This window comes from Nelumbo nucifera, chromosome 3, assembly GCF_055504915.1.
Source record: "Nelumbo nucifera cultivar China Antique chromosome 3, China Antique-T2T, whole genome shotgun sequence".
NCBI lineage: Eukaryota > Viridiplantae > Streptophyta > Magnoliopsida > Proteales > Nelumbonaceae > Nelumbo > Nelumbo nucifera.
This window is the reverse complement of record NC_142651.1, coordinates 35,339,867-35,353,178: the sequence shown is the minus strand read 5'-3', so window position 1 is coordinate 35,353,178 and position 13,312 is coordinate 35,339,867. Positions and strand designations below refer to the sequence as shown.

The following is a 13,312-nucleotide window of genomic DNA, read 5'->3' as shown; positions in this document are numbered from 1 at the left end:
ATTTCCCACAACCCAATACAGCATTGACAGGACTAAGCATATCGAGGTTGACAAACATTTTATCCGAGAGTGAGTCGCATCTCAAGAAGTATGCCTTCACCTCATACATGCAATTAGCTGATCTCTTCACCAAATCAGTCACAAAAGGCAAATTGGAGACAGATCTATGCAAGTTGGCCATGACAAATATCTATTTCCAACTTGAGGGGGAGTGAGGAAATAGTTGGTTAGCCATGAGTGTGGGGTTCCATACCACACTCAGGCTCTAGTGCGTGTGGCTTCATACCCACACCTAGTTGTTTCTAATTTCTTTTATTAGTAGTTTCTAATTTCTGTTATTAGAAGTTTCTAATTTCTGTTAAGTTGGGCAGGATGGCCTTATTGTTTCTAATTTTTGTTTATTTCCTATTCTTGTAAGGATCCTAAAAGCTATAAATAAAGAAGTGTATGGGGCGGCAGATCATTCACCACCGAACCCCTTCTTTCTTTTCTCCTCTCTCTCTCTCTCTCTCTCTCTCTCTCTCTTTTCTTCTCTTCAAACCTGTAATACAGTAAACAGTTCTTCTTCTTCTTCCAAGTAATCATATTATAACTATTGATTCATCATATTTTGGTAATATTCCAGGCAGTTCTTGAGAAGCTGAGTTATATGCTCATTGGGAGGCTTGATGTTGAAAATTTGATGCGGCTTGATCCAGCTAGTGCATATTTACCAAATTCATTTGCTCAACCAGATGAGGAAAGCAGTGCTTCTAATGCTGAAACTGTTGAAGCTGAAGCAGGAATAAGTGACTTATTGTGGGCCTTGCGGCCAATCAAGCAGGTATCCTTTAGGTTATGTTTGGTTTGAAGGAAAAGGTAGGGAAAGGAAGAGAAAAGCAGTAAAACTTATATAAGGTTTGTAAAGGTTTGCCTACCTTTCCCTTCATTTCCCTGCATTTTCCTTCAAACCAAACATAACCTAATGTAACAGGAAGCTGTTGAACTTGAGAATTTGCCAGTCATTCCACATCATTCCTGTAACATTGGCTACTTTCTTCATGATGAGTGGTTAGATTATTCGATCTGCTTTTCTTGAACTACAGATCTTTTCCACATCTGAACCTCTTTTCCAGTAAATATAATTTTATGTTGCACTGATGAATGATTGACATCCTGCCATTTCCTCTATTTCTTGCATAGGAGAATCTTATCCATGATGACAACAAACTCATTTTGCTGGCATCCCTCAGTGACTCATTGGAATATGTGGCAGACTCCATTGAAAGGTAAGTTGTCTAGTTTGTTGAATTCTTGGTTTCTATATTGGTGCCATCATTTACTTAACTTCATTTGGCTTAAGGATAACATATAAGTTATCTAGTAAAGTTAATTAAAATAATAGTCATTAATTTGGATTTTGGATGAAAAAGGCATAGTTCGTTGGGCATGACACTGGAAGCTATTGTTCATTTTCCCACCCACAGAAAGCACCTGTGTTCTCAGTTAATGTCCGTCCAATACTAATGCCATCTTATGGTAAAATTTGTTCACATATACCATTACATATAATTTTACGGTAAAATTTGCTCGTTCAATATGTTTCATGTAATTTCAACAGTAAATTTGTTCAAATATACTATAAAATTTGTTCTAGTATCTGGATATCATGCATCCCACATCATACTTTGTATGACAGCTAAAACATTTTGGTGGAAACAAGCACTAACCAGATCTTCCAATGTTTAATCGCCATGTGGTATGAAAACAAGCATGAATTGCTTTAGATAGAACATACATGAACCTTGACAAAGTCAAGATGCATTTGTATTACCCACGACTGATGATAAACCACCAGAGATAGAACATCAAGCTTCATATCCCTGATCATAGAGAGAACCCCAGCAAATCATCCAATCTCCTCAGTATTTCATACCTTCTAACAGCTTTGAAGTCTCCCAAATTCCAACACTAAGGATTGATCCATGAGCAAAGAAGCAGGATCCATAGACCGGTCCACTGCTGCCACTACGGCCGGATTGAGCTCCCTGAGCTCCACCTCTAACAGTACGGCCTCCCCTTCTTGACACTGTGAAGGCAGACCTGTCAGAAATATTAGAATTCTCTGTAGGCCCAATAGAGATCCTCCGAAGACAGGCAAACACCTCTTCTAGAGACGAAAGAGCTGACTCTCCTAGTATTTGTGCTCTCACTGGTTCATATTCAGGTTTCAATCCTACTAAAAATCTGGTCACATCTAGTTGTTCTCTCTGTTGTTGCTGACTTTTAACATCAGAAGTGAGGGAATGGTACACATTCAACTCATTGTGAAGGTTCCTCATGTTAGCATAGTACTCCTCAAGACTCTGATTACCCTGTTGCAGATTAAAGTACTCCTGATAAAGCTGGTACACTCTAGTTGTGTTGTCTTGTCCCGAATACAGCTTCTTGTCATGGTCCCAAATCTCCTTAGGTGTATCTAGGAACATGAAATTCACACTAATCTTGGGTTCCATACTATTCCATAACCAGGTCATAATCTGTGCATCCTCTTGTTCCCAATCACTATACTCATGAGACTCAGTAGAGGGTTTTTCTTCCCTTACATGCTTCACTTTCTTCTTAGCTCCAAGAAAGACCTCTACGGATTTTTCCCAAGGCACATAGTTCTCTCCATTCAATTTGATAGAAGTCCTGAACATTCAGGTAATCGGTGGGGACCATCACACTAGTTTTGTTTTCGCTGTTATCTCCCATATCTGAAAAAAATTCCTTTAATTCACTTCTCACCACACTGCACACTAGTAAAGAAAACACCTACAGTCACAAACTCAGCACCACCCGTTATTGAATTCTTCACTCTCCACACCACAACACTACTACACAACTACCTGAATACACACCATAACACTTGCAACTCACCAACCATTTGATCCACACTGAAATCCCCGCATAACCCACCTATCTAATCACCAAAAAACCGACCTACACTCAACTGTCCACTGCATCACCTGAAACAGCCCTCTTCTCACCATCAATTAGGGGGGGCTTCCTACAAATCACTACAAACACCCACCAACCTACTGACCGGAGCTCCAAGGGGAAAGGGCAACCACTCCTTTTCAGCCCCTTTCCCTATCTCCAACAGATGATGAAGAAAAAATAAAAACCCAGCTGAATGGCGAGGAAAACAGAATTCTGGGCAGATCTGATTTTGTCACAGTGGCTCTAATACCATGATAAAGTTCTGATCTGCACTAGAATTCTGTTAGTATTAGTATTAGAGAGGTATTAGAAGAAATACTAGAGAGAATAGAAGAAGAAAAGAAGAAGATAGAATAGAGAAGACAAATCTGATTCGAACTAGAGAGCTTAATCATTCTCTCTAGTCGGCCAGGTTATGTTTATATGTTTCTATCCAATAAACAAAAGACTATTATGTCCCTACTTAAGTATGGGACACATCACTTAACATAAACATTACACATCAGCTTTAAACATAAATAGAAAGACTAAATTACCTCTATACAGTTGACACTAACACATCCCTTGCATCATTGCATATTAATTCATAAAGGACTTTTTATAGTTTCTTTTAAATCAAATATCTTGACTATTTATACATATGATAAGCCTTAAATATTTAACTTACAAATATTCTAGCTTCTTTTGTGAATCTAGAAAGATTCCTATTGTGAAAAAGCTTAAAAAGACACCCTATTTAGTGTTTTAGGGCACAGAAAAACTGCATTATTAACGAACTCAATCATTATTATTAATCTCCATATGCAATTATAATTTTTTGTTAAGAAGTCTATCATTGTTGGAGGCATGTAATTCAATATTATTCTACCATGCCTTAAATCTGGCACATTGTTGATCCAACAATTTAGGCTTGGGCAAACGTCCCTAATATCATCAATGCAAGTAGATGAGGCCCATCGGCATACAAGGACCAGCAGCATTCCTCCCAGAGATTTGGAATCATTTGCTGAAGAGTATAGGAAACTAGCAATTGACTGCCTGAAGGTTCTACATGTAGAGATGCAATTGGAGACTATATTTCATATGCAGGTTTTGTTATACTCTTAAGTAGTTAGTACACATTTGTGTACTTTTCAAAATAAAATTCATGTGATCAAATCTCCCTGGAGGAATAGAAAAAAAAATGAATCTTTCAATTCTAACAGGAAATGATGACTAGGGACTACTTGGATGATCAAGATGCAGAAGAACCAGATGATTTTGTTATTTCACTTAATGCACAGGTTTGACTATTTTCTTCCTCTCTTTTGTGTGTGTATGTATTTTGCCATTGTCCTTTTCTTTCATCTTTATTGGGGAAAGTCACACTGTTGGAAATGTTCATGTGAATTTCCATATATTTGATGTCAATGGTTACTTTTCTAATTATCATGGAGTTTAAAATAAATAAATGTATCGATTCTTATTTATTAAAGGTGTAGCTTAATGATAAAAATCTTTTCTATGTGCAGAACCCTAATTTTTTTTTTCTGAGGGGTGAGGGTGCAGTTTGATAAATATGTTTCTCCTCATACTAAAAAGTAAAAACTGCTATCTTGTCCCCAATAATTAATGGGCTCTTCTTCTGGACCATCATGGAGTTAGAGATTCAAAGGCATACGATCTAAACTGACACTAGTCACAGTTTTCAAATCAGTTTCTTCATATGACATGTTTCTTGTAAACAGCTTGAATGCATTTTTTTCGTGTAGAAATCAAGATGAAGATGGTTTTGAAAATTTTAGGTAGATGGCATGGCATATGGGTTTAGATGGTGAGAAATGGTCTAAGGACTCACAATTTAAGAGAAAAGGGACCCCACCAATTGGAGAGAAAAATCCACTGTTCCAATTAGGCATACCTCTGTGCAAGATTACAAGACAATCCTGCTTAAGTGGCAAAACGGAATTTCCTCTAATACCCCTGCTTATGTAACAAAAACAGAATGAACTATTATACACCTTTCTAATATAATAGAAACACAAATAACACTAACCAAGAAAATCCATATACTCATCATGTATAAACAGTACCTTCTGAGGAAAGTTCTAGTTTAACATGCAGAAATTATCAATGCCCTTTTGCTGAATAAATTATCTTGTGTGTTCCATTGTTTAAGAAATATCAGATTTCTAATTGAGTTTTTCAAAGGTAACATTCCTTTGAGAATTTAATTAATTATTATTTCACTTTTTATTTATAGATAACACGCAGAGATGAGGAGATGGCTCCTTTTGTTGCAAAAGTAAGGAGGAAGTATATATTTGGTGGAATATGCAGTGTTGCAGCACATGCATCGATTAAGGTTTCTTTTTATGTTGCTTTGCTTTTAATTGAATATTCTAGTTACATTTATAGAGTAATTAGTTTTTATGATACCCAGATACTTGTACAAGGGTGCTTTATCATGTTGGATACTTCAATTTTAAGTATAAATTCCATATCCAACACCATATCTAGCTGTATCCTTGTATATGGACAACATAGATTAGTTCTTTAGTCACAACTCCCTACTCATAATACAAAATGTAAATTATCTTGCCAGGCTTTAGTGGAAATGAAATCTATCAACCTTTTTGGCGTTCAGCAGATATGCCGAAATTCAATTGCATTGGAGCAGGTAGGTTTCATTTGTAGATATTCAATTTGGTATTATTATGATTCCTTTTTTATAATTACATACAATATTTTGTTTGCTAATGTTTTGAAATTTCTGCATAAAAAATCTTTGTGCATAGTGTGAAAGTCACTAACATTTTGGGAATTGGAACAATTTCCGGTTCTTGGAACTTTTTGTTTGTATACACACACAAGGGACCACCAAGGGACTGGTTTAGATATATTACAAATACTGGAGATATTTCCAACTTTGGTTTTGTCAAAGGATTGTAAAATTATCTTTGTGCTTTAGGGATATTAAGAGCCAATGTTTTACAACTACAAGCTTATATTTTGCATGTACCTCTTTTTGTTTGTAATCAATAATGTATCTATGTAAAAAGCAGTTCAAACCGAATATATAAACAGATCTCTTTGGGTGTAACTAATGTCAGACTATGCCCAAAAGAATAACTTTATATTAATGAGGCAAAATGTGAGAAAAGATAATTATGTCCTTTTACAAAGACAAAAACAAATTTGTACACAATGATGCAATGTGTACATGATACATCCATACTCCCAACCCATAAATAATGGAGAACACACCAAAATTACACAATCATATCTAAGATTATCTACACCCCCCCCTTCTCAAATTGATGTCATGGTGCAGGCATCAGTTTGTCAATAAGAAACTATTTCTAGAACAAGCAATCTCTATGTCCTCCAAGGAACTGATCTCTAATGAAGTGGCAAGTGTTGTGATTGGGCCGATTTTAAGTTATTGGGCCCAGCTTTTATTTTTTATTTAAGTTGTTAAGTTAGGAAGTTATAGGGCTTTAGGCCCATTAGTTTATGTTATTTTAAGTTGTAACTGTTCAGCTACTTAAAGTACTAAGGGTATTCTTGTAATCTTTCATTCTTTTATTTTAAGTATATAAATCAAGAGGGGTTGGCGGCCAGATCTGATTGTTTATGTGGATGACATTGTAGTTACAGGAAATGACCTAAGTGAGATTGATAGTTTGAAGAAGAATTTGCATAGAGAATTTGAAATTAAGGATCTTGGGGAGCTGAGGTATTTCTTGGGCATTGAGGTTGCAAGATCAAAGCATGGAATTTTTATTTCTCAGAGGAAGTATATTCTGGACCTTTTACAAGAAACAGGGAAACTTGGAACAAAGGCAGCCAGTACTCCTATTGATCAGAACCACAGAATTAATGGATCAAAAGGTGAGCTAGTAAAGGACATTGGGAGATATCAGAGACTTGTGGGGAAGCTACTATATTTATGTACGACAAGACCAAACATCTCCTATGCAGTGAGTGTGGTGAGTCAATACATGCATGTCCCACGAGTTCAACATTGGGAGGTTGTTGACAGGATTCTTGCTTATCTGAAGGGACACCCAGGCAGAGGCATACTATTTGCTGACCATGGACAGTTGAAGCTAGAGGCTTACACAGATGTTGATTGGGCAAGATGCCTTGATGACAGGAGATCTACATCAGGAGTTTGCACTCTTGTTGGGGGTAATTTAGTTTTGTGGAAAAGTAAGAAACAAACAGTTGTGGCAAGAGCAAGTGTAGAAGCTGAATACAAAGCCATGGCACATGGAGTTTTAGAGCTTCTCTGGATTCGTTCCTTGTTAGGAGAAATTGGTATTGAGGCAGAAGAACCTATGATGTTGTACTGTGATAATCAGGCGGCAATTAACATTGCCCACAACCCAATTCAGCATGACAGGACAAAGCACATTGAAGTGAACAGACATTTCATAAGAGAAAGGGTGACTTCAAGGGAAGTTTGTCTCCCATACATTGCTTCTGATTTGCAGCTTGCTGATGTTCTTACAAGAGGTGTTGCAAGAAACAAGCTGGAGAACAATCTACGCAAGTTGGGAATGTGTGACATTTACTCCCAACTTGAGGGGGAGTGTTGAGATTGGGCCGATTTTAAGTTATTGGGCCCAGCTTTTATTTTTTATTTAAGTTGTTAATTTAGGAAGTTATTGGGCCTTAGGCCCATTATTTTATGTTACTTTATGTTGTGACTGTTCAGCTACTTAAAGTAGCCGCCCTACTAAGGGTATTCTTGTAATCTTTCATTCTTTTATTTTAAGTATATAAATCAAGAGGGGTTGGTGGCCAGATCTATTCAATTCTGGCGACATCCCACTCTCTTTTCTTTTCTCCTCTCCTCTATTGCTGAAACCTTTCAGCTTCTTCTACTTTTCTTCACAAAGATCCAGGGTGTTAATGGAAAGGGACACAAGGTGGGGAACAAACTAGATCCCCTTGTCTGCAGGTATAAGATTCTGCCTGAAGTTGATATATCTTAGCATAGTGTCTGTATTCTGAGTAGGTAAACTTAGCTTGTTCCCAAATCTCACAAGCAGTATCAGCCCACATAAAGTTCCTCCTCGCATGGGGTAACATAGAACCCAAAAGGCAAGACATCACCATACTATTCTCCTAATCCCACCTATCATGTTCAACCGAACCAGATTTAGGTTCTTTAAGCTTCCCATTCATGTAACCAGCCTTTCAGACCACTCCAAGTAATTTAACCCATCCAAGGGAGCTATAGTCATAAAAAAAAAAAGAAAAACTCATACTGTCCATCCCTCCTTTGAGGTTTCCTTGAGAGGAAGTGACACTATATGGTATTGAGTCTTCACTAGCCATTAGACAACCACTCATTGCTGGTCTCTCAAGAAAAAACAGGGTTCCACACACCTCACACAAGAGCCACTAAGCTGTAACAGATCAAACTGATCAAAAACGATATGACAGCACACCCAAACAATAAACTCAGCAATAATGGAGATCTGGAAACCCTAGCCGAATAAATACCTTGCCCTTACACTTCATAAAAAAGAGACAGTCCCCAAAACTCCAACTGTGGCATTCACATCTCACTGCACACTTTCTGCTTGAATGAAACAGTACATACCTGAAGTAGAAAAGGATCCCATGATCCATAGTACAAAAAAGGAAGGTCCACACCTCAAAAAATCTATTTACTGCATTCACCTGTCACCACAAGTGCCACAGGAACCTCTTCCTGGTGCAACGATCAAGAGAGAAGAAAAAAAAGGAAAAAAAAAAAAAAGAAGTGTAGATCAGTCCAGTTGAAGTTTTCTCCTTTCCCGGTCAAAAAAAGGTAGGTTCTAGCTGAGAAATCATGATCTGAATATTTTTAGAGCCCAGATCCCTGTTCTCATACCATGTAATCCAAGAAGATAAAAGAAGAAGAAGAAGTAGAAGACACCAAAAGAATGAGCTACTGGTGCTACTATTTCTATTTATTCTTAAGGTGACAGCTTTACAATAAAAGGAATAAGAAAAAACTAAAAGACCCCTGCACCTACATACTAACAGAACTAACAGACTTACAAGTCCTAGAAATATCTATGGAAGATAAAGATGGCAAAAAAGAGATATTGTCAGAAGGAAACCTATTGTAGTCAACAGGCCAAGAAACTCAAGATGAATGACATAAAATAGTAGTGAAGGAGGACTTGGATTCTTTGATACTACTGATTAGGTCATTTGTCCTTTATATCTCTTGAAACATTGTTTCCTAAGTTATTTTGGTCTCTTTTTGTTACATAGTTGGAGTGCCAGTCATGTCAATTAGGCAAGCATTGTAGAAAATCTTATTCCTCTTTTTCTTTTCCTTTGTACCTTTTCTTGAAGTCTATCCACATGGACAAATTTCTCTTTTGTCTTTTTCTTTGTTGTCTTTTCTAAAAAGTAGCTTGTCTTTTACTTTGCTTCTCATGATTTCTCCTAAAGAAGTGATCCCTTGTCCCACATTGCCTAGGAAACAAAGTTTCCTAGAGCTTATAAGTTGGAGTGTGCCAATGTGGAATAGTATTTGTTTTGGGCTAGTGGTGAGACACTGCATGTGCTAGCAGCCTAGCACACAGGCCAGGCCGGGCCAGTCCAGGTTGGGCTGGGCTTTCACACACCCACTGCGCCATGTTGTGCTATGTGTGTGCACATCTTGGCAGCCCTTTCATGTGGCTCCTTTGTTTTCATTTTTTCTTTTGTTTCTTGCCCTTACTATTGTAATGGAAGAGTGGTTTTAGTGGGATGGCTTTGAATCATGGATTTAATGGTGTTTATTGTGAGTGGTGGTGTTGTAACTGCCCAACCTGTTAGAGTCTATTTAGGTCTCTTTCTTGATACAACTCCATATATCTAAACAGAAAAATACAAAGAGAATGTTGCTGCTACTCAACTATTTACTGCTGCTTTTCTCTGAGACACACTATTGGAGGTTTGATTTTGCTCTATGAGTGGTGTATCTCATTGTATCCTAGAGTCTAGGCTGTCTAACCGCCATTAAAACTGAGCACTGAGGATATATTCCGAATGTAGAGAAGATGAGGGGTAACTTTGTAATTTTACTTTCTTTTATTTGGCTCTTTTGTATTTCTCTTTGTTCATTACTGTATATATTCTACACTTGTAAGGACAGAACTGTCCATTCGCACAGTAATATATAAATATCTTTTCTGGGCGTGTGGGACTGTACACATCCATCCATTTTCGTGTGACTCTCTTGTCTCTTCTCTTCTTAAACTAGAATCGACATGGTATCAGAGCAGGTTGCTCTCTGATTTTATTCTTGCTTCTTTGTCACTTTCTGTGGGTAGTAATCTTATCTCTCTACTGAGATCTACTGAACCGTTCAACTGGTGGAGTGAATAGGACTGTTTTTTATCAACCCTACCTGCTGTACAGACAGAGTTCGAACTCTGCAGGAGAGATTTCATTAGATCTCTCTTGGGAGATCTCATATCAGGGACAAACTTCAGATCTGGTGTCACCTAGACCAGATCTCTCTGATGTACAAATATCTCTTGATTTGGTGAAGTTTTGAAGGGGTTTTGATCCTCTTCCTTGGGCGGCTGCTACTTACAGTTTCCTTTTTTGGACTGTTGATTTTTCGACTGAGGTTTCAGACTTTGTTTTCTTACTCTAAGGGTCTCAGTGATTCCCAGTGATTATTATCTCCTTCTCAAGGTATTCCTCTTGACTTTTGGTGATTGTTATTGTCTTTTCTATAGTCTTTCTTTGGTTTCTTGACTAAATATGGGATCTAAAAGGAGTGACATCATATCTGTGAAATTCGATGGAACAAACTATGCTCTCTAGAAATTCCATTTCCAATTTCTTGTTGAAAGGAAGGGTATGTGGGGCTATCTGGGTGGTACCAAAACCATTCCTGATGCTACAGATGCTAAAGGGCTGAAACAGTGGAAAATCAGTAATGCCCAAATAGTTTCCTGGATATTAAGTTCGGTCACTGTCGATGTAGCTATCCCTATGAGGGGCCCGAAAACTGCTAAGGAGATGTGTGACTACCTTGAGAAGGTGTATCAGCAGTCAAATATGTCCAGACAATATCATATTGAAATGGACATATTCTCATACACTCAAGGGGAGAGAAGAATACAAGAATATTGTGCTGGTTTTGTTAATCTATGGACAGAATATGAACTTGTTCATCTTAGGGCCACAATGACTGATTGTTGTGTGACAACTATGAAAAGGCATTTTGACCAAAGGAAGATCATGCACTTTCTTATACATCTTAGACCCAACTTTGAGTTGATAAGATCCAGCATACTCAGCAGGGAAAATGTGCCTGACCTGGACACCATATTGGGTGAACTATTACTCAATACTTTTGGATGCTTTGATGCAGATTTTTATTATTTTTTACATTTTACATGTGAAAAATCATGGAAAATATTGTTAAGGTTTTCTGGATTGAGTGATGATGTGTGTGAGTTTTGGATGTGTTTGGCTGATAATATCTGACCCTAATGAATTTTTGAGAGAGACCAGAAGTGGTCTGGCTCAGTGGTGTTTTATTTTCTGAGCAGTGAAAATTTTATTTCTAAGACCAGTTAATTTCTATATTTCCTGCTGTGCGCTGTAATTGATGAAACAGCCCGGAACTTTCTAAATAGAGTGAGCAGTAAGTATGAAGTGGAAAGGGTATCCAGAAAAATAAATATTGCTCCCAAAAATTTGAAATCAAATTTTACTAATAAATAAGTATGCCATGGGTCAAACTTTCCCCTGATGGAATCTACAGTTGGACAAACCTGAAGCTGATTTTTTTCTATTTTCAGAGTAAAAAAATCCAAAAAAGCTATATACCTCATAGACAATCAACTGACAAAATCTCTCTAAGATTCAAGGTGGTTGCCTGGTATTGCTGCTGATGTCATCCATACATTCTGAAAGTCTTCTCTCAAAATGATTTATTTTTTGAGAGGCTTGCATATTATAATTCTTTTCACTTCAAGGAGCCTTTGCAGTTTGAAATTCATTGTTCATTAAATGCCTCTATAATCTCAAGCATATACTTGCTGGGCCAAATATGAGAAAATTTATGTAAAGAGGAGCTAAATATTCTGTTTATGTTTTCCTTGTACATCACTCTTTCTAAAGGAGTTAACTGAAATTATGGAAGCAGGTAGTATTTGGGGCACATGAGAGGGAGTAGAGTTTGGGTTAAATGGATTGGCACTATAGGCCATGGTTCATTTGCTACTTGTAGCAATTTGGAAAGAAGAAAGAAGAATTCTTGATAGTTGGCAAAAGGCCTTCGGTGCGCTTATGAAGTTTTGTTAGGAGTGCTTTTGTGGATTGGGAGTTGACTTTTCATGATTCCAAAACTTTCAGATGTAGAGATTTTGTTTATAATTGGCAATCTGCTTTGGGTGTAGAGGGGATACAGTTTTAGTCCTTGGCTTTGGCTATAGATATTTTAAACATCTGTTCTAATTATTCTTCAAAAAAGTCTATATACAGCAAAATAAAATTCCACGATTGGGCAGGGGAGCCAAAAACTAGCAACTTCTGTAATTTTGTTGGTTGAAAAAACACCAATATTTTCTAATTACTATTATATTGCAGGCACTTGCAGCTATCCCCTCAATTGATAGTGAAGCCATCCAACAGAGATTAGATCGTGTTCGAACCTACTATGAACTTCTAAACTTGCCATTTGAGGCAAGTAGTTACTTATACTTTATAAAGAAATGTTTCTCTTCTGCCCCTTACTGGAGATCATACTTCTTCTGTTTGCAGGCCTTACTTGCCTTCATTACTGACCATAAATACTTGTTCACAGCAGCAGAGTAAGTTGATGAAATTGGTAGTTGTCTAGCATATATGTTGGAAAATATTTGTTAATAATATACATCGGTCGTAACAGGTATTCTAGTCTTCTAAAGGTCAAGGTTCCAGGCAGAGAGATCCCTGTTGATGCAGGGGAACGGGTGTCAGAGATTCTTTCCCATTAACCTTTCTTTGTTAGATGGATCTATATGCAGGGATCTAGTCGGGCCCCCATGGTAGGGTTATGGACCGAGTGTTTTCTAAGATCCAGTTATGTCTTCCTAAAGATGGTGGGATAAGCAGCAGCAATCGCTCCATGGCACTGCTCGACGGTCAGTACTGCCGTTTGATGCAATGAGTACATATTGCTTATTTTTTGGATGTGGATGATTTTTCGCAAGTAGAATTCATTGTATACAATATCATTTTGTCTATGTGAGTTCATTTGTTTAATGTACACCCTATTAATTATCACGTTTGAGAACATATTCATATTAAGTGGAATGTGTAGCACGGCTAAGGTTTAAAAGATTGACATAATACGACCTGATACAGGACA

General features: G+C 37.4%; 1 protein-coding gene across 7 annotated transcripts in view; it reads left to right on the top strand.

Annotated features, from left to right (window-relative positions):
• LOC104592889 (exocyst complex component SEC8-like) overlaps window positions 1–13,312 on the top strand; it is a 186,147-nt gene extending 172,835 nt beyond the window's left edge. For 6 of the 7 annotated variants that reach the window (XM_010252442.3, XM_010252424.3, XM_019197134.2 and 3 more), the window contains 9 exons: window positions 626–823; window positions 1,183–1,268; window positions 3,873–4,053; window positions 4,170–4,247; window positions 5,207–5,308; window positions 5,549–5,623; window positions 12,550–12,645; window positions 12,724–12,773; window positions 12,851–13,312. In XM_010252442.3, the coding sequence (XP_010250744.1) occupies window positions 626–823; window positions 1,183–1,268; window positions 3,873–4,053; window positions 4,170–4,247; window positions 5,207–5,308; window positions 5,549–5,623; window positions 12,550–12,645; window positions 12,724–12,773; window positions 12,851–12,938 (954 nt within the window). In that variant the 3' untranslated portion in view covers window positions 12,939–13,312. Of the gene's footprint in view, window positions 1–625; window positions 824–1,182; window positions 1,269–1,412; window positions 1,519–3,872; window positions 4,054–4,169; window positions 4,248–5,206; window positions 5,309–5,548; window positions 5,624–12,549; window positions 12,646–12,723; window positions 12,774–12,850 lie in introns of those variants that run through there. The other variant, XM_088901519.1, reaches the window with a different exon arrangement.